Source organism: Nannobrachium achirus (assembly GCF_963921795.1).
Source record: "Nannobrachium achirus genome assembly, chromosome: 8".
In the NCBI taxonomy this organism is placed as follows: domain Eukaryota; kingdom Metazoa; phylum Chordata; class Actinopteri; order Myctophiformes; family Myctophidae; genus Nannobrachium; species Nannobrachium achirus.
The window spans coordinates 48,821,411-48,848,910 of record NC_137817.1 but is presented as its reverse complement, the minus strand read 5'-3'; the positions used below and the strand labels follow the sequence as shown (position 1 = coordinate 48,848,910).

General features: G+C 44.1%; 1 protein-coding gene across 1 annotated transcript in view; it reads right to left on the bottom strand.

Annotated features, from left to right (window-relative positions):
- pde2a (phosphodiesterase 2A) overlaps positions 1-27,500 on the bottom strand; it is a gene marked incomplete at both ends in the record, with an annotated part of 381,434 nt that overhangs the window by 59,155 nt on the left and 294,779 nt on the right. Inside the window, 5 exons of the mRNA XM_080732126.1 lie at positions 1,590-1,649; positions 4,874-4,929; positions 6,984-7,093; positions 19,188-19,276; positions 19,597-19,686. Coding sequence (XP_080588252.1) covers positions 1,590-1,649; positions 4,874-4,929; positions 6,984-7,093; positions 19,188-19,276; positions 19,597-19,686 — 405 coding nt within the window. The remainder of the gene's footprint in view (positions 1-1,589; positions 1,650-4,873; positions 4,930-6,983; positions 7,094-19,187; positions 19,277-19,596; positions 19,687-27,500) is intronic.

Below are 27,500 nucleotides of genomic sequence, written 5' to 3'. Positions count from 1 at the left end.
CTCAACTACCTGTGATTGTCTGCTGATTCAAGGTGTCAATCTATTGTCTATTGTACTACTATTATATCCCCAAGGGGGTTTATAGCTCGCCAATGAAAGGGTTAATACCATGACGCCGTTGACGGGTCAGCTCGTCACTCTTACTGTAAATACAGTAACACTGTTATGACTTACTGTACGTCTTGGCTGTCCATTCTGCATCGGCAATGTCCGCGATTTGTTTACAACGCACGCTGGGCGTGCACGCAAAGTGAAGCTCCTCCATTAGAAATCCATTGAGCTTCCCATAAAGAGACTTAATTTACTCGAAAAAATACATTTTGATCCCAAGGCTGGCATGTTTACAGCTCAATCTGCTATCAAATGGGGGCCGCCCATGACACCCTCTCGTCTACACACTGTCACGTGACTAGATGGGGTAAACGTTGAAGAAAAGAAAGTGAAAAGAAATCGGCGCAAATTCCCGCCCAGCCCTTCGAAATAAGAGCGGAGGCCTATGGAGGAAGTGGTGCGGCAGCAAGGAAAATTCATCCTTTCAAAGTAAGGGGCAGCAAAAGTGTTAACATTCCCTGATTTTGCATAGCAAGCTGCTTGAACAAAATTCAGGGAACATCATCGAACACGGAGCCCTTAATGGCCCAGTCTAAGTGTATTCCATTTGTTTCAATAAATGGTTAAATCTACTTTGACACGAGTGTTCCTGACTAAACATTAATTTACAATCAATGTAGGCATTTAGCAGATGCTCTTACCCAGAGAGACTTAAGTAAGTAAATACCTTTTATTTGTACAGCATTTCTCACAGAGAGAACTCGCAAAGGGCTTAACGTAAAACATAAATAAAAACAGCAAGAAACATTAAAAATTATAAGAAACAAAACAAAAACACAAAGCTGTACAAATATTATCTCAGAGAAAAATAAACTAAACAGCAGACACTTTTCACAACTGGAGGAGAAGACTCAATGACTAACCCAAAATGGATGTTGAAAAACAGTATAGTGGTAGATAGAGGGTGTAAATGTAGAGATCCATCTAAAAGAAAAATTGTGTAAAAGTACATTTTCTTGAAACTTTTATATATCTTTTAAATTTTCTTCCTAACCTTTTTTGTTAAGATTTTGAAATTGTAATGGCATACAGCTCATGAATATATTACAAGAGACCACTCAAAACAAGGCTTTATAATAGAGAAATGTCAACCTTCTGAATTCAGTGTTGCTTGAAGTCCAGTGGGAAGTTTACACAGTCAGTTATGATTTGGGGTTCTAGGGTATCTGCAATGCTTTTTTTTTTACACAATAATATTTTTTTTAGATGGATCTGTATGGGGGTGAGTGGGGAGGGGTTGTATAGGGGTTGGTAGAGGCTGTGAGTGTATGGGGGAGTTACACTTTAGTGGTGGGCAAAACCGTTCATTTCAGTGAACAAATCATTTTGTTCACATTCACAGCAATGATCGGTTCACATTATGAACTGAAGTCTGAAAGTAACATTTGAAGGAAATTAACGAATTGTTAATGATTCTTTCTTGTGATACGTTCTTGTGAACGAATCACTCATGAACGACACAACACTATTACACTTACATGTTTCTCTAAAGTGTTGAGATGCAGCTCGTCCTGGTCTGTCAGGGGTTTACAGCTCACCTGTGAGACAGACACACACACACGCGCACACGCACACACTTAAAAAATAGCAGATATACAAGCTCACAGCGCGGCACCGAGTGCCGCGCTGCGAGCTTGTAGATCTGCTATTTTTGAAAAATCGCGAAAATTCGAATTTTGACCCGATTCTATAAGTGTCTTTTGAATCCTTCTAAGATCTTTTGAAAAACCTATGTTTCTAATATGTCAGCAATCTGGCTGGCCATCATCAAAGAAAAGGTCCTTTTCAATTAACTGGAGCTCAGTTGGTCTGTTCTTGAGAGACTGCTATGTCAGTGGTTCTCAAACCTTTTCATGTGAAGGACCCCCAAAATGATATTTATTTGGCCACGGACCCGCATCTCAAAATATTTAGTTCCAGGGACACCCAGAAGCAAAATTTGAGTTACAAACGTTCGCTTTGAAAATACATATATTCAAAGATTTGCACACATTTTCACGACTTTTTCAAAAATGAAATATATTGTATATCTGCTATTTTTCACTGGTTAAAGCATTCAATAATTCTAGGCCTAAATGGGTTAAAGTATCTTTTTTAACACAAGCACACAGGATTTATCTGTGTACTGTAATAAAACAAAGAACACTTTTCCATTGTTACAATTCCGTTTGGCTAGTCTTTTTTAGATGAAAAATCCCACAGAGGGATTTATGAATCCAGTCACGCACGCGATGACGAAACGAGAGTCCTAAAAGCCTCTATAGCGGCCCCTTGAGGCCACACTGCTCCTTTACACCCAACCAGACCAAAGTGGTTTGAACTACGGTTGACGTTTGACATTTTTATTGACATTGACCTGCACTGTATGTACAATACATACAGTACATAGGCTCCACCATCGTCAAAAGGATAAAAAAAAATGCAATAAAGCTGACAGCTTATGTCCCTTGCGGCCCTTGAGGATCTAAGTGCAAACAACATGCTGGTGAATCAATGATTGGATGCCTATGAGAGTGATAAAAGTGCAGAGGCCGCCACTCTCGTCTCACGGTAACATCCAGAGCGTTAAATGGAATCTAATGGACCTTTCCTATGAAGAGGCCTGTTTTCTATATAGAGCAATTACAGTACATTATGGAACAGTCTTCTTCGATGTGATGTTCGTGGTGGCGTCAAAGGGAAAGGTTCGTTTTAAAAGGGAATTGTGACTTTAGACATACTCAGGACATTATAATAACATCTTCAATCTTCAGGGGTCCTCAACGTCTTTCAGGCCAAAGACCCCTAGCTGAGAGAAAGGTGAAGCAGGGACCCCTACTACAAATTGTATACAATTACATTGCAGAATAAACCTTTTCGTTGATTTCATATATTTCATTGATTTCATTTACTATTAGGCTATCAATGTTGTGAAAATCAATGTTCTTTGTTTATGTCAGACATTTTAACCACTTAAAGGTCAACTTTGTTTTTTTTACAACAAGGGTTCATATTTTAGATTGTAAATAGAGAAAAGAAAAGATGAGTGTTAAAATGTTTTCATTTACTGCTTTCTATTGTTTTAGCAATTTTAATGATTTTGATTTCAGTGGCTAAATATGTCTTTTTAGACATAATAAGCCCATTCCTAAGATGAATCGCAATCGTTCATGGGCAGATGTAAATTATGGGGGCTAGTTACTGTAACTGGTAATAAAGAAATCACTGGCTTATTGTGTGTACAAATACATATTTAGCCACTTGTACACATGCCCCCACCCACTGAAATCAAAATAGCTGCTAAAACAAACATTTCATTTGACCTTTGGCTCTACTTGTTTTGCTCCTTTTCCCCTCTATACCAAACCTAAGGCCGAAAATAGCCGATCTAAAATAGCCGATCTACAACTGTAGATCTGCTTGTGGATTTTCAGCATCTGCCATGAGGGTCCATCTGGTTCCATTTGTAGTCTCTCTGAGTTGAATTAACAAAGCATATTGAGGAGTCAACAGGGACCGCACTACATGTATCTGACACTCTAAATGTGTTGACGTGTCCTTGGACGCATCAGCTCATGTTTGTTGACTATAGCCTTGACTAGCATGGCTGGGAAGACAGAGACACACATGTTTACATGACTGGGAGGCAAATTATGTTCACACATGTGGGTTTTCCATTTGTTTTGTTTTTCCATGGGGCGGTTACGAAAAGATTCAAACAGACTGGGGCGGTTACGAAAAGATTCAAACAGACTCTATTGGATAGACCTACGACCAATCAGAGTAGGGCAAAGGTGATACACCCGCCCTACATTTGCATTCTGGTCCCTGGTTGGTGTCAGTGTTATTATAATTATTTTTCTAAAAAAAGATTCAAACGGCCTGTTAGACCTACAACCACTCAGAGTAGCGCAAAGGCGATACGCACGCCCCTACAACCAATCAAAGTAGCACAAAGGTGATAGGCCCGCCCTACATTTGCATACTGGGCCTCTGGTTGGTTCCTCACGACTTGAGAGCCGTGAAATATTTCAATAACTGAGCGGGGCCAGAACTAATCTTCCGAGGGCACATTTTCTTTGAAATGGATGCTTATCGTCGTTGTCGGGTGGAAACCTCGTATCTCCAAGTTTCAAATTTGTGCGTTCTTTCGCAAAGTAAAAGCCCTGCTTCATCATACAAGGCCGTCGCACAAAAGTAGTGAAAACAGTAGATCTTCAAGCACACAACGCCTCGTACCGATCGTCTGTTTTCACTCGTTTAAGCATTTTTAAAATGATAAATGTAAAACCAACGGTTTTGGACATACAAGGTTTTCACCCGGCAACAACGTTATGCGAGGCCAGAGCGACACACACGGCCGGGACATCCGAGAAGCTGATTGTCTATAGCTGATCTGCTGATGAGGGTCAATGGTGTGTGTATAATGCCTGGTAATGTTGCTATTGAAATTGTGCATTGGGAGAAAGCTTAAAGATCCCCAATAGTGTGTGAAGAATCACATGGCGGCCCGTAGACTCTGGCTCATTTATATTCATAACAGATAAGGGGCCGTCTCATTGTGTTTGACCTGTCATCCTTGTTAAGTTAATAACACGTAGTATAACATCATCTGCTGCTAGAATATACACTGTGAGCCAACTCACATTAGATAGGAGGCCACAGTTTTAACGGGTCCCTTACATTTGCACTTCGGATTTTCCTCTGTGTGCGTGTGTGCGTGCGTGCGTTTGCTTGCGCATGTGTGTGTGTGTGTGTGTGTGATATAGACTGAGTGCCTTACCAGTATAACAGAAATGGCCTTGCTCTTGTCCTGATCCAGGATAGGAATGATGAGAGCTGAGAGAGAGAGAAAGAGAGCGAGAGAAGAAGAAAGAAGACAATGAAGAAAGAGGTAGAGGGAAAACATGAATTTTAAATGTCGATTCAGAGAAAATTTGTTTTCTCTCACTCGTTCTCTCACTGTCTCTCTCACACACTATTTCTGTTTCTCCCTCTCTGTCTGTCAGTCAGTCAGTCAGTCAATCAGTCAGTCAGTCTTAAGTCTGTAAGTCTATCAGTTTCTCTCCGTCTCTCTCTATCGGTCTCTCCTTGTCTCTATACCACTCTCTCTGTGTCTCCTGTTGTCTCTCTCCCTCAGTCCCCTTCCTCTCTGTCTGTTTGTCTGTCTTTCTCTCTCTCTCTCTCTCTCTCTCTCTCTCTCTCTATCTCTCTCTCTCTCTCTTTCTCTCTCTCTGTCTCTCTCTCCCTCCCTCCCTCTCTCTCTCTCTCTGTGATGATGTCTTGCCCCGTGCAGTAAAAGAATGATGGAAGGGAAAATGAACAGGGACAAATGGAATTAATGGTCCATCCGTCTCCGCCTGTCACTCCCTCTTTTTCACAGAATTAACAGCGGATGCCGAGGCCATCCATCAAAGAGTTTGGGTCATTTTGGTCACAGACATGATGACGGAGCATTATTAATCCACGTGGGGCGTGTGATTAATAATGGACAAAGACATCTTGCAAAAATCCTCAGCATTAGTGAACTGATATACTGTACGTTAGACACCAACACTGTCAAGTGTTATTTAACTGTGAGTGTGTGCAAATGGACTTACGGCCTGTCCATACTTTGTCCGAAACCGAACTTTTCGTCGGAAAGGTCCGGTTCGACTACAAAATGACATCACTTACAGTACGACTTCTGAAAAGCATAACACTGAATTAGAGTTCGGAAATCTGCACGTCGGAAAGTCGCAACTCTACCGAACAAAGGTTTGGTTTCGGAGATACTATGGGCAGGCCTTTAAACTATATGGAACAAACTAGCAAACTCTAGTTCAGTGTTTTTCAGGCCAATGACCCCTTAGCAGAGAGAGAGATGAAGCAGGGACCCCTACTATAATGTATAATTGTATAAAATTGTGATACAGTCTTTGTCATTGATTTCATATAGATAGTTTCGTTGACTATCAAAAGCCGATCTACAAGCTTGCCATTTTCGGCTAATGCTACCCTCTCAGGATAGCCGAGCCATAGAACCCATAGAACATAGAATCCAGGGAACTTAAACCCAGGGAACATAGGGATGACCCCGTTGTGACAGGGGCACCGATAAGCTCACACAATCTGCATTTTCTTTCTTTTTTTGTGTAATTGGAAAAGCATTGAAAGTGTGTCTGTGGGGTTTATCATGAAAAGTATTCATTAAGATCTCATGAGTAAATAATAATAACTACATCGGATCGACAGCGTCTTGTTTCCATCGTCCTGAAATAGTAACCGTTTTGGACATGAGTACCGTTTTGGGTTTCCACCCCCGGCGGAGGCCATAGAAGCACGCTGATTGAGAGATGAATGCCTGTAATCCATCCAATCTGGCTCTTTTGTTCATCCTTTCCGTAAACTGTTTCCTTTGTGCGCGAGTGCGACTGTGCTGCCCACGCGCTTCCACGAGCGCTCCCTCTGCAATCAGCCTCCACTGTTGTTGTTTCTTCACTTTCTTCTATCTCTCTCTCTCTCTCTATCTCTTTTTCATTTCTTTCTCTCCCTCCTACGTCTTCACATATCTTACTTCTTCTCTTCTGCACGCACGCACGCACGCACTCACACGCTCACACATATAAGCACACACGAACACACACACACACACACACCCACATGAGAGTAGTGAGACTTGCCCTGCACTCACGCACATTTTCAGACACGTACTGTATGCTTAGGCGCCAAATCATACCTCCTAGTACACTCCAGTCCCTATAGTGAAAACTAACACACACACACACACACACACACACACACACACACACACACACACACACACACACACACACACACACACACACACACACACACACACACACACACACACACACACACACACACGCACACGCTCTTATATAAACACACACCTCGTCTGTGGGCTGGGAGTGGTGTGGCGAGGCAGAGTCTGTATTTCTCGGGTAGTTCTGACGGAGGCAAACCCACACACTGATGCCTCTTCAGCTGATCCACAATACTCCTGATGGACGGAGAGAGAGGGAGAGAGAGAGGGACATGAGAGAAGAATATGAGATGAATAGAAAGACAACTGCTTTCACATTTATTCAGAGACAAGGGACCGACACACAGACCTGGCAGCAGTGTTGACTTTGTCAACTTCACGGAAAAATGTTTGTTTTCTACCTTTTTCCACTGACAAAAATGAATAAATACTACGCTACGATGACTGAATCTAAGACTAAATATATTGACAATTTCGTCAACAAATAAAAACGACACTAAAATATCAGGGAGGAACTAGAGGAGAAGAGATCCAGTAGAGCAAAAAGACAAGTCATTTAGTATTTGATAATTTAGCTCTGAAAATAGCAGATCTACAAGCTCACAATGCGTTGCGGGGCGTCGTGAGCTTGTAGATTGTCTATTTTCAGTATGCAGCCAAGTGTAAAATCAGCCATTACGACACCATCAAGGCCCTTGTAATATTTAGTCGAATAAAACTAGACAGAGAGAGAGAGAGAGAGAGAGAGAGAGAGAGAGAGAGAGACAGAGGGACATTGTGGTCATGCAGGTGTGAGGCCAGGTAGAAGATCCTGTGTATGTGTGAGTGTGAGTGTGAGTGTGAGTGTGAGTGTGTGTGTGTGTGTGTGTGTGTGTGTGTGTGTGTGTGTGTGTGTGTGTGTGTGTGTGTGTGTGTGTGTCATTGTTTAAAACAGAGAGATGCCTTTCTTATGCTAATGATGTACACAATACAATTCCCGGTGTTGTTTTAACTCAGACATTATTATATATGCAACCAATTATACATGGAGAGCGCACGCACACGCGCACGCAGACACACGCGCCCGCGCACACACACACACACGGCACATACACAACATGCGTGCATTCACGCATACAGTATATGCACACAAAAACATCTGTGAGGTATGTGTACACACGAAGCCTGGCTTCCACTACATACACACTGTATCCCATAATCATGGCATTGAGTTCATGACAAAACATGAACGCAATGCAAACAAAAGCATGCATAATTGCAGAGCATATAGAGACACGTGTCTGCACCCTGCATGCACAAACACCTCAACGAACGCTTCACTTTTACACGTTTTCAAACAGAACGACACGCTCACACATGGCCTCGGTGGAAACCTCCTATGTCCAACAAACAAAAACTGTTACTTTTGAGGATTCTAATTCAAAAATAGCAGAAGCAGCAGATCCAGAGCATATCTAGAGCAGATCATGTGAATGAGGAATAGGAAAAGAGTTGACTGACAGCTGTCTAAAGCTGGGCGGGGCTAGACTCTTGTGTCCTGCATAAACTAACGCTGAAGCATTCATTTATCATACTTAAATCATTTTAAAAATAGTGAAAATAGCTGATCTGATGCGAGGCATTGTGTGCTTGTAGATCTGCTAGTTTCGCACGACAGCCTTTTATGGTGAAGCAGGGCTTTACTTTACGGGGAAAAAAAACATACAAATTTGACACTTGGAGATACGAGGTTTCTGCCCAACAGAGACGATATGCTTTTGTGTGACGCAGTAAGTATGATCGGAAAAGTCTGGAATTAAAAATGTACTTGAGTAAAGAATACAAAAGTATTGGCATCAAAATGTAAATTTTTGTGTTACAAAAAAGTACAAAATGAAAATAGCAGATCTACAAGCTCACAACGCGTCACGATGCAACGCGTTGTGAGCTTGTGTATCGGCTATTTTCAAATAGCCAAGGTATAAAATAGGGCTAAAGTGGTTTCTGGATGTTTTATAATATTACAATTTAATATCTGCAAAGTAACTAAAGTTTTCAAGTAATTCTAGTGAGGTAAAAGTGCAATAGTTGGATCCGAGATGTAGTACAGTAGAAGTACAAGTATAGAAAATTGGAAATGCTCCACTAAAGTACAAATACCTCAAAAGTGTACTTGTATACAAGTAAATGCACTTAGTTACTTTACACAACTGCACAATAACAATATCTTCCTGTGCTGTGAAGTGTGAAGTGTGAAGTGCCGAGGGCAATAAAGTCAATGCACCGAGTAATCAAGTGAAAACCTCCTGCAGCCATGTACACTCTCTCTCTCTCACACACACACACACACACACACACACACACACACACACACACACAAGCAGTGTGTGTGTGTGTGTGTGTGTGTGTGTGTGTGTGTGTGTGTGTGTGTGTGTGTGTGTGTGTGTGTGTGTGTGTGTGTGTGTGTGTGTGCGCGTGCGCTACAGTAACACAGTGAGTCCGCAGCCCTCTCTCTCTCTCTCTCTCTCTCTCTCTCTGTGTGGTTCCAGCAACGTGTTGAAGCTAGCAGTCATACAGTATCACTACTAAAGAAATACAACTGTTTTGAGGAGATTATCTTTGTGCATACCATATACATGCAATATGCTCTGTGCACAAAGACAAAAATGTTCATTAAACCGGGTGGGTGGGGGGGGTGGGGGGGCAACAAGTAGGCAACTCGCGACTGGCATCACCACTGGCATCACCACTGGCATCACCACTGGCAATGCCAGTGACATCACCACTGGCGTGCTCATTGCCTGTTAATGATGACGTTGCCTGAAATGCTGGTCCCTGATTGGGCTACAGGCTTAAACAAAGGAGGACACCGACATACAGTACATACCCAACCGATCGCAGTACTTGCACGCTCTGCTTGCGCAAGTAACTAGAACTGCACTCTGTCGAGGTGCCAACTTGCGCCTTGTGCAGGAGTAGGCCATGTATGGCCTACATGAGGTGCGCTCACCACTGGCATCACCAGCAATGCTGATCCCTCATTGCCTGTTAATGATGACGTTGCCAGAAATGCTGGTCCCTGATTGGGCTACAGGCCTAAACAAAGGAGGACAGGGGTGCCCGGTGGCCTACTGGTCAAAGCGCAAACCACTTAGGCACTGCCACATAGGCATGGATGCCTGCCGGCGTCGCCGGTTCGAATCCCGATCCGGACGACCTTTGCCGCGGGTCGTTCCCTTCTCTCTCCCCATTTCCAGTCTGTCTACTGTACTGATAGTACAGTATGGGGCGGCATAGCTCAGGTGTGGGGCGGCATAGCTCAGGGGTAGAGACACCGTTATTAGAGCACGAAGGGTTCCCAGTTAGAATCCGGGCTCCCCCTGAGTTAATGTCGAAGAGTCCTTGGGCAAGACTCTGAACCCCTAATTGCTCCCGGTGAGTAGGTTGGTGCCTTGCATGGTTTCCTCCGCCACCGGTGTATGAATGTGTGCGTGAATGGGTGAATGTAATCCACAATCTATGTAAAGCGCTTTGGATAAAATCGCTATATAAATGCACCATTTACCATTTACCATTTAGACTGACTGGAAATGGGCAAAAAACAAACAAATCGGGGGCACGGTGGCGCAGTCAGTAGTGCTGTCGCCTCACAGCTAGAAGGTCCTGGGTTCGATTCCCGCCGGGGGACACTGTGAGTGCTGGGGGCGTGTTCCCTCCTCCGCGTCATCAGTGCCCACACCCTAGGTGGGGTTGGCAAAAGGGCCTTTCTGTGTGGAGTTTGCATGTTCTCCCCGTGTCTCCTAGGGTAGATACCCTCACAAAAACATGCAGTAATCCTGGTCTCTATAAAGCCTCCCCCTGGCCAGCCGGGGCGCCTGATGGAGGGGAATGGAACTGGTTGGAATAACGTGTTCCTTCCACGCGCTACGTCCAACCGGGGAAGCTCCCCCTGTCAGGTGATAAGAAGCGGCCTGCTCACTCCTCATGCATTGAAGGAAGCATGAGCTCAGTTCGGGGCCCTCCCCAGGTTGGCAGAGGGAGAGTAGAGCCCAGGATCACAGCTTAGGCAATTGGCACCGGGTGAAAAAAATGGGTTACAAAAATCGTGGGATAAAAAAAAAAAAAAGAAAAAAAAAAAAATCTTAAAAAAAAAAAAAAAAACAAAACAAAGGAGGACACTTGTACTTGCACGCTCTGCTGCATGACGCAAGTAAATACAACCGGAAATGACGTCATCCCAAAATCCGGAAATGACGTCATCCCAAAATGTTTCTCTCTCCGTCCGGCTCAATGTTGGATGTCAGATTTAGTCTTTTTTTTTTTATATATTATTTCAGCATGGGGGGTGCAGGGCACTGCTCCAAAAAAAACTCAAGCCACATAGAACGCAAAAAAAACCTACAGCGTGCGAAAGCCCTTCACTCACACTGATAACTGAAAAAAAGACCCTCTCCCCCCCTTCCCCCCCTCGGCTGCTAACACTGCAATAAGGTGGCAGTTAATCCATCTAGGATGCTGCTCGCTGGACAAAATGGACACTTCTCACTGCGAATCAATCCGTAACCCGCCGGGAATTGACCTCAAAGGTGCAAAAGCTTTTTCCGAGTTCTGTCAGCGTGTAATAGAATGACCTCTGCTAAGTGCATGTTGTCGTGTCCCGGTTGTGTGTGTGTGCGTGCGTGTGCATGTCTGTCTTGTCTTATCCATGTCAGTGCGTGCATGCATGTGACGTGCGTGTGTGTGTGTGTGTGTGTGTGCAGTCAGAGGCAGGAGAAGTACTCACCTTTTGTCTAAAGTAAAAGTATCAATACCAGTAGAAATACTCTGTTACAAATGAAAGTCTAGTTATTCAAAAGGTACTTGAGTGAAAAGTACATGTTTTGTAGAATGGAAAAGTCCCATTTAACAAGTTTCCAAATGTATAAAAGGTATACATCAACAATGCACTTATAGGTACGGTGCTTAAATGGACTTAGTTACTTTGCAACCACTATGTGTATATGTGTGCGTAAACTGCGCTTGAGCGTGTGTGTGTGTGTGTGTGTGTGTGTGTGTGTGTGTGTGTGTGTGTGCATCAAGGTCCTGATGATAAGCTCCTACCAGCTGGATTTCTTCCTCTAGGCAATGCTCTCAGTGTGGGAATGTGTGGGTGCATGCTGTGTGTGTGTGTGTGTGTGTGTGTGTGTGTGTGTGTGTGTGTGTGTGTGTGTGTGTGTGTGTGTGTGTGTGTGTGTGTGTGTGTGTTTCTACCTAGTTCCCGATAACAGGCTTATATAAGCAGGTGAATTGGACAGAGTACAAAGTGCCCAGTAGCTGTTTTAATATCCCCACTGCCTCCATGGCCTCCAGGTATGATAACTGTGTGGATATATGTTCGCACAACACGCTTGTTGGTTATGTGCAATGGCGTGTGTGTGTGTGTGTGTGTGTGCATGTTTGTGTGTGTGTGTGTGTGTGTGTGTGTGTGTGTGTGTGTGTGTGTGTGTGTGTGTGTGTGTGTGTGTGTGTGTGTGTGCCTGTGTGTGTCTGTGTGTGTGTCTGTGCGCGCGTGCTCGTTCGTGCGTGTGTGCTCGTTCTTTATTTTCCTCTGTGTGCCTGCAGGCTTGCATCTGTGTGCATCAACATGGGTGTTTTTTTATGTGTGTGTGTGTGTGTGTGCGTGCGTGCGTGCGTGCGTGCGTGCGTGCGTGCGTGTGTGTGTATGTATGTATGTGAGAATGCGAGCTCTTGTGCGACATGGCCGGTTGGATCAATAATGCAGTGTGGGTTTTGGGTGCGCTTTGCAGTGTGCAGCGCCGAGCGGCCGAGGACCGCCACTGAGCACTTAGAGAAGAGAGGATCAACGAGACTGAAGCCACAGCCCCCAGCCTCACCTCGCCCTGTGACTCCCAACGCAGGGGAGAGAGAGAGAGAGAGAGAGAGAGAGAGAGAGAGAGAGAGAGAGAGAGAGAGAGAGAGGGTGTAGACTAGATCAGTGGTTCTCAACCTGTGGGACCTCCAGAGGGGTCCCTTAATTATTTTGGGTGTCCCCAGATGATTAACTTAATGTGCAACATTGTTTTCTCTCTCAACAGTAAACAAACCAACATAAGGTTTAGGTGTATAGAGGGTATCGGCACATTTCTAAAGTGACAATTTAAGTTTTTTTAATTGCGACCGTCGCATTTACTATCAAAACCTCCACCGCCTGTCTGTCCGTCAGTAAGTGTGTCTGTCACGTCGCGTCACGTCACGTCACGTCACGTCACACTTTTGCCCTACTCTTATCTCCGCCATCGTTGCCCCTATCCATGTGAAATTTTCCACACACACTCCTTGCCAGCCAAACCACAACCTCTACCCCTCTTTTCTCAAATTCCCCTCTTCTAGCGCCACCATGAGGCCGGTTCTTGCAAGACACAGTTATGGTTTAACTGTGTTTAAAACACATTTTTGGACACTGCTCCTACAGATGTTGCCCTAAAATCACGCAAATCGGTACACACTATGTCTACACTCATGTCATCAACATGGATCTGTCCCATTTAGCGCCACCTTCTGGCCCATTTTCACAACACATTTTTGGACACTGCTCCAACAGATTTGCCCCTCAAATCACGCTAAGCCGTACACAGTAGGTCTACAGTCACGTCATCAACATGGATCTCTTTGCACACTCACTCCTTGCCTGCCACATCACAACTGCGACTGTGGAGTTCCTCTACACTACATGTGACCTGACGGTCGCTTATCTCCCGATTAGGGAGTCTTACTGGTAGCTCTAAAATGACAAATTAAACATTGGCCAAATTGTCAAATGTTAGAGACAGAAATTGTGAAAATAGACGATCTACGCAAGGCATTGTGAGCATGGAGATCGTCTATTTTCACAATAGAACCGTGTTATACAAAAAATGTAATGCCTCAACGCTTAGTGCTCGTCAGGGTGTTAAAATATGATTATTTTGGGGGTCGCGGCCTGAAAATGTTGAGAACCACTGGACTAGATAATAGAGAGTCATTTCAGCCACTATACCATCCTGCAACAACACCCACCTTCCATGTCTCCGTACGGGTGGAGGAGGAGATGAAGATTTGCGATGGGTGGAAAGATAAAAACATTGTCTTCAGCTCGACCCAGGGAGAAACAAGGGGTATCGGTGAGAGATTAAAGAAACAGAGAGACAGAGAGAGAGAGAGAGAGAGAGAGAGAGAGAGAGAGAGAGAGAGAGAGAGAGAGAGAGAGAGACTAACTCCCTGTGCGTCAGAAGGTCATGGGAAGGTGAGGATGAGAGAGGATGAGAGAGCATGCGACAGCTCGTTCCACAGAGGGTTGGTCTAAACTCAGGGGTTTTGAAAAATGACCAAATGGACCCGTAGAGATCGGGGTCGGAGAGAGGGTCTGTGTGCGTCCTTCAGCGATGACATGTGTGTCCTTCAACAGAACCGGTGGAGGTCTGTAGCAAGCTTGCCGATCCCTGGCAGCTTTTGTTGATTAGGCTCTGGGCTCTGGCCAATTTATCTGATTTATAGTTCAGAGTCAGACTCGTGTCAAAGTCTGGCTCATTGAACCTTCATTGACAATGAAAGAGATGAACGCACCGTGGGTTACTTTTTCCTCAGCTAAACTCCATATTAACACTTTTAGTGCCAGGAATATAATTGCGACCGTAGGTCACAGTTTACTGTCAGAACCGGCATAGCTTGTCCGTGATCGTACGGGTACCGTCTGACACTGTGGTTCCCCTGACACATCACTCTGACATCACAGGTGACATCACAGTGATGTCAGATACTCAGAGCAGGGATAACGCCTGACACTGTGGTATCCCTGAAACATCACGGTGACATCACAGTGATGTCAGATACTGAGAGCAGGGATTTCCATATATGGGCATAAACAGGTGACATCACGGTGGTGTGGCTGGTTCAGAAAGAGATCTCCATGTATGGGCATAAAAGGGATTGTATGTTGTGATGTCATGGGAACCATTCTATGCCCATATATGGAGATCCCTGATGTCATCAATATTAAACCCATATCTAACAGGACTTCATATGGGAATGTCCATATATGGAGGAAGACAGGGATCTCCATGTATGGGCATAAAATAAATTGTATCTATGATATCAGATGTGATATATGTCATAGGATTTTCACATAATGAATAACTGAGTAAGCATATCTCCAGACATGGCGCGACCTCGCCCTTTAGGTCGCTTGTCTCCCTGAGGCGTCTTACTAACTATTTAGATACCGTGTGCCGCCATTGACTGTGCTTTATTTTGAAGAACCGCGGAAGCCACGATCGTGGCCATGTTGTGGAAATTCACTATGTTGTCATATCAATCAAGTGGTTCCTGTGTAAATAAGGGCTCGAACACACTGTATGATTTTGCGTGGTCGGCGAGTCATCAGATCATTAGAGTATTTCACACTGCACGAGTGACTTTCTTGAAATCGATTCGTTGTGGTTTTCGCCGAAAAGATTGATCATTAACAGATCACCATGGGGTCATACACTGCCAGATATTTCACCAGGATGCGTCCCCGATACATAGCCAATATTACATTTGTTTTTATTCTAATTGTGCACAAGCGGGCGCTAATGATTTTCCCATCTCACTGCATGCGTGCGTTCGTGCATGCGTCGTGCGCCACACACACACACACACACACACACACACACACACACACACACACACACACACACACACACACACACACACACACACACACACACACACACACACACACACACACACACACACACACACACACACACACATTTTTGTCAGCAAGCGCGAAAATTGGTAGGCGACAGCATAATCGGCTCAAAAAGTCGGGCAGTGTGTTCGAGCCTTAAGCCGTAAGGCTTTCTAGGATCTCCTTTTAGTTGACCTTGTACCAGTTATTTGTGCTGTCATGAAACTGTATGTTTTTCTATTGCAAACTGCTAATAAACTCTTCTTCAATCAATCAATCAGGATGTTTTCTTTCACATGGAAAATACAAATTGTTACCGTGGCTGTCCGTCGCTTACACGGGCCGGTGAAAAAAAGCGTTTCTCCGCGATCAATGCAATTTTGGAGAAAGATTCTAATATTTTGCATAGAAGCCAACAGAGATTATTCCCTTCCTGATGATGTCATCGCATCGCCCAAAGGATCACAGGAGTTTTCTTTCACCCGTGGGTCCCAATGACCCAGCGCTAGTATTATTTGTGGCTTGATTCAGTATTTCGAGTGACATTTGACATTAATTTTATCAGACACGCCCCCTTCCTATAGAAACCCATTATAACTTCAAACTCCATTTAAAGCATGATAGACTAATCAGAAACACCCATCCTTGGTTCTGGTCACTGATATTATCCTTCTAATGCATGAGGAGGCCGTGCTTTTTCCAATTACTTTTTTCAATCATTTTTAATAAAATGACCTTTATTTTAACCTTTATTGTAATTAGCCTAATTATTATAAATAATAAAAATGTTTTTTTGAGCGGTGCTAACCGCTCCTATGTTTGACTTTGTGTGTAGGCCCCTATGGGGGACTGCCCATAAGTAGTTCATTAGTCCGAATTTAGTTAGAGTTACTGAGGTTAAGGTTGGGGTTAGGGTTAGAGTTAGGCATAGTATTCTTAACAAATTCGGACTAATGAACCTTCGGACTAATGAACCTTCGGACCAATGCCATGGCACCTCCCTATGTCCCTATGTACGAGACTAACGTTACACAAGACTAACACCACAGAAACAGAGACCGACATCACCACAGAACGGCCCATACAAGGAGATATACAGGTGTGTCATGTTTGATACCATGCGAAGTGAGCACCACTCACTCCGCACTGGTGCGACTCTTTTACAGAGGAGAGAGTGTAAGGGGCCTGGGATGGACAAACGAGTAAAACACATTTTTGTTCGGCTTCCTTGACCATGTAGAGAAGACAAAAGAAAGAGACAGAGAGAAAAAATAAGAGCAAAAAAGAGCCAACCATTTTAACACTTCCGGTGCCAATTACGTCCAGGACTGTAATAAGAATTATGGGGGAACCGCACCACGGCCCGTTAGCTGGTTACCATGGTAACCAGGTAAACAGGTGCTGTGGCGGCACCTTGCTCTGGAGTGAGGGAAGAAACCTCATATCCCATGATGCAACTCGGCCGCCAGTGTCAGGAAGCATGTAATCTCCATAGGCTCTTATTCATCGCTGCTGCAAAGAAACAGCTTTATCTCGGAATATACTTCCACAAACGCTTAGAACGCAGAGAACCGCTTTTTTCACGGCGACACTGGGCCGTGACGATCGGCCGTGGTTAGGATTTTAGATTCGCGACCGAAAGTAAACAAACTGTCGTCCAATTTCTACAACATGGATCGATTGTGGCTTCCGGGGGCTCTTCAAAATAAAGCGTGAGTGAATGGCGGCACTCTGTAGCCAAATAATTACCAAAATAATGGCACCCCAAGTGTTAATACTGAATGTATCAGCATAATGTATAACAGGGTTCCCCGATTAGTTTTCCCCAAGGGCCGAATTATGTCTAGGGTACCAAGCCGAGGGCCACAGCATTGCATGGGGCGACGGTGGCGTTCCCGCTACTCCAGCGACAGTTCAGATATCGTCGTTGTCGGGTGAAAATCTTGTATGTCCAAAACCGTTCGTTTTGCATTTATCATTTTAAAAATCACACCCGTGTGAAGTGGAGCTGTGTGTGTGTGTGTGTGTGTGTGTGTGTGTGTGTGTGTGTGTGTGTGTGTGTGTGTGTGTGTGTGTGTGTGTGTAGATCATGTGTACCGATTTTTGTGACATTTGAAGAAAATATGTAGGAAAAGGAGCAAAAAGTGTGTTTTGGAGAAAATTCAAGATGGCGGAAAATCTATCCTGGCGCAAATGGGCGTGGCCTATATGGGGAGATGCGTCTTGACCCAAGGAATCCAGGGAAAAAAGAGTTTTCCGATCTACGGTTCAAGAGTTACGGGGCAAAACGTAAAGTGGGCCGTTATAGCGCCACCATGAGGCCGAGTGATGTAATTATTTTTCGATTCATTCTTAAAATCATTATGAATCTCCTCTCCGAGGTTTGAAACTGTAGCTCCTATGGTTTACGAGAGAAAAATACTTGAAAGTGATTTCTTGCATTGTCCCATTATAAGTCAATGGGGACAATTAAGCGTCGTTTTTTGCCGATTACGTCGGCATGGTAAGGCGGATCGGAACGAAAGGTAATAGAACACCATTCCCGGCCGAGCCGCACATTTTGATGTATATATTGCGCGAGTGGCGTAAATGGTGCGGCACTAGTTACGCGCCGAAGTCAGGCTACATACAGACACACAGACACACAGACCCACACAGCCACGTATAGGGAGCTGCACACAGCTCCAAAAATGATTTAAACTAGGGAAAACAGCCGATCTACAAGCACACTTGTGTGCTTGTAGATCTGCTGTTTTCACTACTTTTGTGTGACGGCCTTGTATGATGAAGCAGGGCTTTACTTTGCGAAAGAACGTACAAATTTGGAGATACGAGGTTTCCACCCGACAACGACGATATACTAGTGTTGTTGCTGCTCTTATACCACCATTATTATTATACTGGGGTTGGTGGGGGCCAGACAGTAGCCCCCGCGGGCCACAAATGTCCCGCAGGCCGCCTATTGGGGAACCCTGATGTATAACGTATATTTGTATAATCTTGGCATATGCAGTCTAGGGCGGTAGTGTTGGCTCCCGTGTGCAGCCGAGGAGAGGTGGAATAGTTCAGCGGACAAGAGCTCTATTGCTGAATCTCCAAGAACAACACGCACGCTCTCAAAAAATGTGTTTGCCGTGCTGAGAGCAAATCCCATTAGATAAAAGCTGCATACTCCCGCTCTGCTCTGCTGTATTAATCATGCTTCCTGATGAAGGCCCCTGTTCGACCCAAACCCTGATGAATAAAGCAGAGCGAGCGCGCTGCAGAATCATGTGAAAGTTTGAATCTCAATGTCTGCCATTTAACATGCAGGCGGAGTGCAATACGGAAAGACAAGAGGACTCATAAGCACAGACACACACACAGGGGCGTCACAAGGGGGGGGGGAAGCGGGACTGAGTTACTAGGGCCCAAGGTGGAGGGGCATTAATTAATTTATACTTTAGCTATTGAAAAATAGCAGATATACAAGCTCACAGATCTGCTATTTTTGAAAAGTCATGAAAATGTGTGCAAATCTTTGAATATATGTATTTTTTAAGCGAACATTTGTAACTCAAGCTTCTGGGAGTCCCTGCGTTGGTACTAAATATTTTGAGATGGGGGTCCGTGGCCACACACACACACACACACACACACACACACACACACACACACACACAGTACCTGATTTTGCCCTCCGGCGGCAGTTCGTGCGGTGGGTCATCACACGACAGCCTTGAGTCTCCCTCCAGGGTGTACACACACGTGCACTCCTGTGAAACACACACACGCACACACGCACGCGCACACGCACACGCACACACACACACACACACACACACACACACACACACACACACACAGAGAGAGACATATGCCGGTGTGTTTAAAGATGAACTGGATATAATTACATAGACAGATAATTGCTTCTCACCCCTTGAGACGTGGCCTTAAGATTCTGCTTTTGATTACCCTGAAATCTGCATTTTTCATCTTATTCAGTTGAGTTGAACTGCTCTCTCTGCGTGTGTGCGCGTGTTTGTGTGTGTGTGCGTGCATGCGTGTTTGTGTGTGTGTGTGTGTGCGTGCGTACCGTGCTGGGTAGCAGCTCCTGTATGCTGTCTCGGAGGGCATCTCTGAGGGAACGAACATCGACAACCGCCGCCAGCCGCAGCAAAGCATCCTGGGTAGGAGAAAAGAAGAGTGCAGTTCAATCCCTGAACAGTGAACCGTTTTCCCTGGTGCTGACACAGATGTGTAGGTGTTGTCCAGGGGTTGGACAAGGTACTCACGAATCAGCACTTTAGTCTAGTATTGATTTAGATTGTTTTTTACACATAAAGTAACTAACGTCACGGACAGAACGGCCCATACAAGGAGATATGCAATGTGTGTCGTGTTCGCACCGCTGACTTCGCACCGTTGCGATTTATTTATTTATTTGAAATGTTTGTTTCAAATAAAGATGACAGTGAAGTGAAAAGAAAACGACCATCACTGCATCAAAAGGATAGTCCAAATCAACAAACTATACAAAAAAAAAAAATGGTCAAACACTGCATGCATAGCCAAATTGTCAAATAATAAGAAAGAGGTGGAAATTAGATCTACATGCTCACAAGATCTGCTTGTAGTATTTATCTGTGGAACAGAGTCAAACTAAATGTAATGCCTCAATTCTGACACTTCAAGGGTCAGGGTATCAGGGTTGGGGGTCCCCAGTTCAAATGTGATTATTATTATAATCTGTTTTTTGGGGGGGGGGGGGGGGGAGCAGATCGGCCGAAATGTGCATAAGGAAGTGGTTACTGTATGTTTTGTTTTAGTAATAATAATCAAAATCTTCAAAGTAACTTGTAACTAAAGTTTTCAAATGATTGTAATGGAGTAAAAGTACCAGTAAGACTCCCTAAATCGGGAGATATACATACATAAACTTTAGAAGGCAATGGTAGCCAATCAGGAGGGAATATGGGAAATGGGACAGATCCATGTTGATGACATGACTTTAGAGATACTGTGTACCACTTTTGCGTGATTTTAGGGCAAAATCTGTAGGAGCAGTGTCCAATAATGTGTTTTTAAAAAATCGGCCAGATGGTTGCACTTGATGGGACAGATGCATTTTAATGACATGACTGTAGAGATACTGTGTACCGTTTTGCATGATTTTAGGGCCAAATCTGTAGGAGCAGTGTCCAAAAATGTGTTTTGCAAGAATCGACCTCATGGTGTCGCTAGAAGAGGGCCATGTGAGAAATGAAGGGTGGAGGTTGTGGTTTGGCAGCCAAGGAGTGTGTGTGCACAGTTTGGCATGGATCGGGGCAACGGTGGCAGAGATATGAGTAGGGCAAAAGTGTGACGTGTGACATGTGACAGACTGACAGACAGACTGACAGACAGCCGGTGGAGGTTTTAACTTCCACTGCATCTGACAGTGACAGGTGATCGGAGAGCCGCATGGGTTTTGGGGTTAGGACCGAGAGGGGTCGTGACACTCGCCTCGCCGCCAGGTTACCCTGCAACGGTCGAGGCAGCACTCGGACAAGGGAGCCGCGGCCCGACTCTGCTCCTGCGTCTGCACCGCTCAGGGTCGGGCCGCCTCACGCAGCTGTTTAGAGCACCCGGGCGCACGAGCGGCCCTGTTAAGTTCGGTCCGTTACGCCCCACGCTCTGATGTGCGCCCTGTCCTCTCCCGATACCGACCGCTACGACGCAGTTACGCTGCGTAACTGCGACCTGACGGTCACAACAATATTTGCCTCGGATGTAGTGTAATAAAATTTAAAGCAATGACAATTGGAAATTCTCTAGTAAAGTAAAGAATATATAAATAATCAAAAATGTGCTTAAGCAGAGCACTTGAGGAAATTTGCTTCTCAACCACACTGCAGGCTTTGCTGAAGGCTCGGTGACAATATGACAATATGAAGTCTCAGCAGGCTTTGGAGTTGGGGAGGGGAAAAAAAGTGTGGGAATTATTTAAATTTGAACGCTACAAATTTCAGGAAATTATCCGCTCGACAAAGGCACCCTCTGTGACAGCCGAGCTGCTGTGCCTGAATTAATTTAAATGTTCCCAGAACCAGATGCCTGGAGTGAACCAGCCTTCAGCGGTCTTGGCGGCGTGCCTCGCCATGGCACATCGCGATGGCTGCGGCGTCCCTTATGGACCGCCGCGCAGACAGAGACCGAGTGGCCGTTTATCCAGGAAAAGAAAGCACAGCGGTCGGCGATACACCATTTGCTCAGAATACATTTCACATGCTCATTTTGCTCAGTAGCATTCTCATTGAAGATGGGGGAGAAAGCATGCAATTTTCCCATCTGGATTCACGGGCTTCGGCGGTTCTGTCAAGTTAATTTATAGGGGCCAGCTGCTTGAAAACACGATTAGCCTAATCAGATGCAGTCCCGTCGTTAGCCTGTTTTGCATTCGAGTTGTTGTTTTTTTTTCTCACAAAAGTTTGACGTAAGTCGCTCTCCACATCAAGAATCGAAAACCCCCAGTAGAATTGAACCGAAACAGACAGTCTTCAGTTTGTAGACACGTGTGAGGACTACAATGTGGATTTTGACTTCCTCAGAACTGGAGTCGGAGAGAGATCTAAAATAAGGGCCTGGTTATGCTTTGCGTGTCCATGTAGCCTCCAGGGTTTGTGGGCAGCGGACAGCGCAGCGGCGTGGTTCTGATTACACGGCAATTAGGTCTGCAGAGGCGCACGCGTCCATCAGCAATGCCGGACTGTTGCATGGAATACAAGGCACGACCTAATGACTCTCTTCCAGACAACCGTTGTACCCTGCTGGCAACGTGAGAGAAGAAGTACTACTGTCCAAGTTCATTTAAACCAGGGATCTTCAATGTTTTCAGGCCAGGGACCCCCAAACTGATGGGGAGATGGAGCAGGGACCCCCTCCCTAGGTTGGGGGTGGGGCTACAACATTGTGTATTTATGTATAAAATTGTGTTTCATGTGTTATAAACATACCATGTTATTGTGCATTCAATAATATGCAATTAAAATAATAGATTAATATATTCATGCTTTTATTTTGAACATGCATGTACAAGTGGCCGTACCACTGACAAACATACCTTATTAACTGAGAACCAACGTCAATACTAGTATCAATCTATCACTAAAAATCTGTTAAAATGTATATACCGTAAATGCTCTAATAATATCCTATATTTAATAAAGAACCGGACCTGCTTTAATTTCCGGGTGCGCAATTGAATTAAGTAATTAAGAGCCGACGCTCCAATAAGAGCCTCCTTTTTCCTCTTTTTTTTACGTTACGTATCATTCAGGAGTACCTTTCTCCACTCTGTCTGACTGTCACTCACATCCCAAGCCAGCTGTTACGGTGATTTACCGTACACTGTCTACAAACTGCGCAGCGATATTTGGACGCCGCTCATTTCACGTTCCGTTTGGCAAAGACGGATGACTTTGGCAACTTACCGGGGCGCGTGCGTGTGCGTAGTCCTCGCGAACATCGGCGTGGATGACGGCCGCACATGAGATCTTTAGCGTGGAAGTTTAATCCAAACAGTAAATGAAGCTCAATGAAGCTAATGCGGCTATACTAGTATCCATGCTAGTATCCTGTGGTTCCTGTTTACCAGGGAGAGTCGCATCTGAATGACGAAACGAGCCGCTGAGCTTGATGGGAAATGTAGTGTTTTTTATTCCCCAGCAGTATGCTGTGTGGACTGTATTCTATTCTGATACACATTATGAGGAGCTGATTTTCAGTATGAATTGGTTAATGCAATACAATACAGCAGAATGTTATCTCTGTATGAGCCTTTCTATGATGATTTTCCAATAAAAACGCTTTTCTTTATAAATAACCTAATATATAATATATAATATTTATATTTTTTTCCAAAAATACGGTATCTAATAAAAAAATCTGATCTGAATCATTCTGATATTTTTGAGAAATAGGAATAAAAGCCTTGTCTCTTATACTGTCCTGCTTCCAACAAGAGCCTGGTGCCCGCTACTCTTGAGACAAATAATAGCCCGGGTTCCTATAAGAGAATTTACGGTAATCATGTATACAAGCTATTCAGAATAAGAGACAAAATAGCATAATAGAATAAAGAAACATATATATATAAAACATAATTTTTTATTACATTTTTTATTTTTTTCCAACAATTTCAGGGACCCCCTGCAGTATCCCCACGGACATATTTACTTAGTAATTGACTGGAGTACCCCAGGGTCTATATATTCTATATTTCATTGCTGTCAGCCAGAAACCTGAAATATTATTATAACTTTGAGTTTTTTTTTATAAATGAACGCCCTTACTTGATCACACAAAAGCATCAAAATTAGCAGATCCACATGCTCGAAACGCAGTGCGAATGCGAGCTTGTGGATCTGCTACTTTAGCAACTCCCTCCTGGGGGATCGCGAGGCGTTCCCAGGCCAGTGTGGAGATGTACATCTGGCCCTTGGTCTGTCAGGGGGTCTCTTCCCAGTGGGAAATGCAGCGAGTAGGGATGGGACGATACACGATATTATCGTTTATCGTGATAAAAAACACTCACGATAATCGTATCGTGGAGATACGATTATCGTCCTCCGTCATGCACTGGGATCAATTCACCTTTTATTTGCAGAGCTGCATATCCGGCACCACTTAAACCCTCTATAATTGGTAAAAGGTACTTCTAATATACGTACTCGATATAGTATTTTTTTCACTCTATCAAATGTCTTTGCACGTTGTGACGCGTTGTGAGCTTGTAGATCTGCTATTTTTTGGCAAATGTTCCGCCCCAGGATAATGGATTTTGATTATCGTGATAATATTGTAAATCGCGATTTCTTTTGTCACAATAATCGTGATATGAAATTTTCATATCGTCCCCTCCCTAGCAGCGAGGACCTCCCTAGGGAGACGCTTGAGAGGTATCCGTACTAGACGCCCGAACCACCTAAGCTGGCTCCTTTCCAAGTAAAGGAGCAGTGGCTCTACTCCGAGTCCCTCTCGATCACCGATCTGTATAAGGCACCCCCTCCGCCACGACTTCGCCTCGAGATCCTGTCCATGAATATCACAAACAGGATAGGAGACAAGGAGCAGCCCTGGCGAAGGCCAACCCCCAACGGAAAAGAGTCCAACTTACTACGGAGCACACGGACAAAACTTTGGCTTTGGGTATACAGAGATTGGATGGCCTTCAACAGGGCCCTGCTCACCCAATATTCCCGCAGCACCTCCCACAGAACCTCACGATTTATTCCCTCCACACTAAATATCTTTGCTGAAAATAGCCGCTCAACAATCTCGCAACATGTCGCATTTGTGGCACTTTGTACACTGTACAGTACTGTACATGTAGATCGGCTATTTTCCCCGAATGCTCATGTGGTTCTATCTCGCCTGGATCATTTTGGTGCATTCCTGTTATTCTCCCTGGAGACCTCAGATGATAATACATTCCCTTCAGCAAAGCTTAGACGTATTTCCTATTCAGTTTTTTTTTATTCTGTTCTGCTTGTAAAACATTTAACAAACCTGCCAACAAACATCGCCTCAAGTTCATGTCCTTCATTGACACATGCTCATATAATACTGACAGAGAGAGAGAGAGAGGGGGGGGGGGGGGGGGGAGCGAGAGAGAGAGAGAGAGAGAGAGAGAGAGTAATCACTTAAGCACAACAAGGTTTGGGATTTATGTTATCGTGCAGGGGAGGAGAACTAGCCTCCGTTTGATTATGTGTGAAAACAGACAGCTTAGTGATGCCAATAATCCTGTGTTCACACTGCTAGCGACAAAGATACAGGATACCATTATTTCGAAGAATGGAAGCCAGCGACGTGAAGATACAAAAGATACTGTACATCTGACGTTTGTTTGTAGCTGCTACAAAAGCTACAAAGCTACTAAAGGTTGAGCTGGTTTCAACTTCAGACACAAAGACACAAAGCTACAAATATGTAGGTCTATCTTTGAATCTTTTGTATCTACAAAGACACAGGCTTCCATTCCTTTTAAATGGAAGCCAGCGACGTGAAGACATAAAAGATACATTTGACGTTTGTTTGTAGCTGCCACAAAAGCCAGAACAGCTACAAAGCTCCTAAAGGTTGGGCTGGTTTCAACTTCAGACACAAAGATACAAAGCTACAAATACGTTGTATATCTTTTAATCTTTAGTATTTGCTGGTGTGAACACAGCTGAACCAGTCGAAGATTAAAACATATATACATACATGTATATCCCTGCAAGACCCGAATTAATTTCTACTGGCCCAAAAAAAAAATAATAATAATCAGATGGTGTTGTAGGAGTCCTAATCACAGGAAAATGTAATGTTAAAAATAATGTTTTTGTAAGGTTTTATAGCCATAAATCATAAATCATAAATCATGCTCTAATTTGCATTTTGGGGATATTTTTCACAATAATAACGTATGTACATGTTCTAGACATTCTAATGACCACGAAAAACAATATTACAGGCATTTTACTTATGTTTTAGTGAGTAATAGCTTCAGTTAAAAAGTGAGATGTTGTTCATCCAGACGCTGGAATTTCAACTTCTCTGGGAGGTGTGAATGTCATTCTCTGTGTATTTATATGCAAATATCGTGGCCAATGGCATTGTAATACTAAACAATAGGATTTAATGGTGAATGGTGATGTTAATGTGAAAAAAGAACAGGAAAACGAATTATAGCATTTTTAAAAAAATGATTTAAAAAATGTTGCCAAAAAGCAACGCTGGGCCTTGCAGGGATATACTGTTTCTAGAGCACAGCAGCTATGAGCCGGGGGGTGGGATCTAGCAGCCGTTCGTCGTTTGACGGCAGCTCCACAGAGACAAAACTCTGTGGAGACGTATCCGCCATTATGAAGGAGGGAAAAAAAGTAATTGTCAAGCTATACAAATAAGCGATTTACTGCAAATCCCACCGCTCGAGGGAATAAAAAATATCGTTTTGTGCCAGGGGACACCTAGCCTCGTGAACCAGCCACTCCCGGAAATCTAAGCAAATATAAATGTAGATTTCCGGGAGAGGCTGGTATAGGGGACACCCATATACAAGATTTGCGTTCCAACATGTTGGATTGAAGATTGAAGATGTGTTTGTGAGCTTGTAGATCTGCTATTATCAAAATATCTAGAATGTATATTGGGTTCAATTGGTTAAACTGATTTTGATGCTAAATTAACACATTTTGTCTCAAAGTACCCTGGGGGTCCCCCGCCTGGCTGGACCCCATTTTGAGAACCACTGTGTGTGTGTGTGTGTGTGTGTGTGTGTGTGTGTGTGTGTGTGTGTGTGTGTGTGTGTGTGTGCGTGTGTGTGCGTGTGTGTAAAAAAGAGAGAGAGAGAATGGGTGAATGTAACGCACAATCATTGTAAAGCGCCTTTTGGTGAAAATATGGTGCTTGATACCACACTGACCTAAGAATAATCAAGTCAATACTGGAGATGTGGCACACGGCATGGATTTCTACACAGAGAGGGCAATTCTTTTAACATAAGATGCTGCAAGTTCAGGAGAGTCTGCTGCCTTCAGGTATGGCATGGAAAAGGGGCATTTGCATTTCTTTCACCATAGTAAAAACTGCATTCATGGTCTGGAGAGGACACTTTTTACAGACGGATAAAACGGCAGGGGCTCAAGCCCCCTCTCCTTTCCGACATGTCTCCATTCCGACACTAACCCTATACCTAACCTCTATGGAAGTGTTGCCACTCCGACAATAAGAAGTCAATGTCGGAATGGAGACATGTCGGAATGGAGAGCAGTACCCCTTTGTCTATGTGTGCACGTGCCTGGGAGTGGTTCCCAAACAACGTCTCACAGTGCAAGGCTCTCGTAGTTCGGCTATTTCCACCTATAGTTACCTGTGGAACCAAGTCAAACTAAACGTAATGGCTGTATTTCGAAGTGCTTGTCAGGACCAGTTCAAATATGATTATTTTTGTGGCCTGAAAAGTTTGGGAACCCT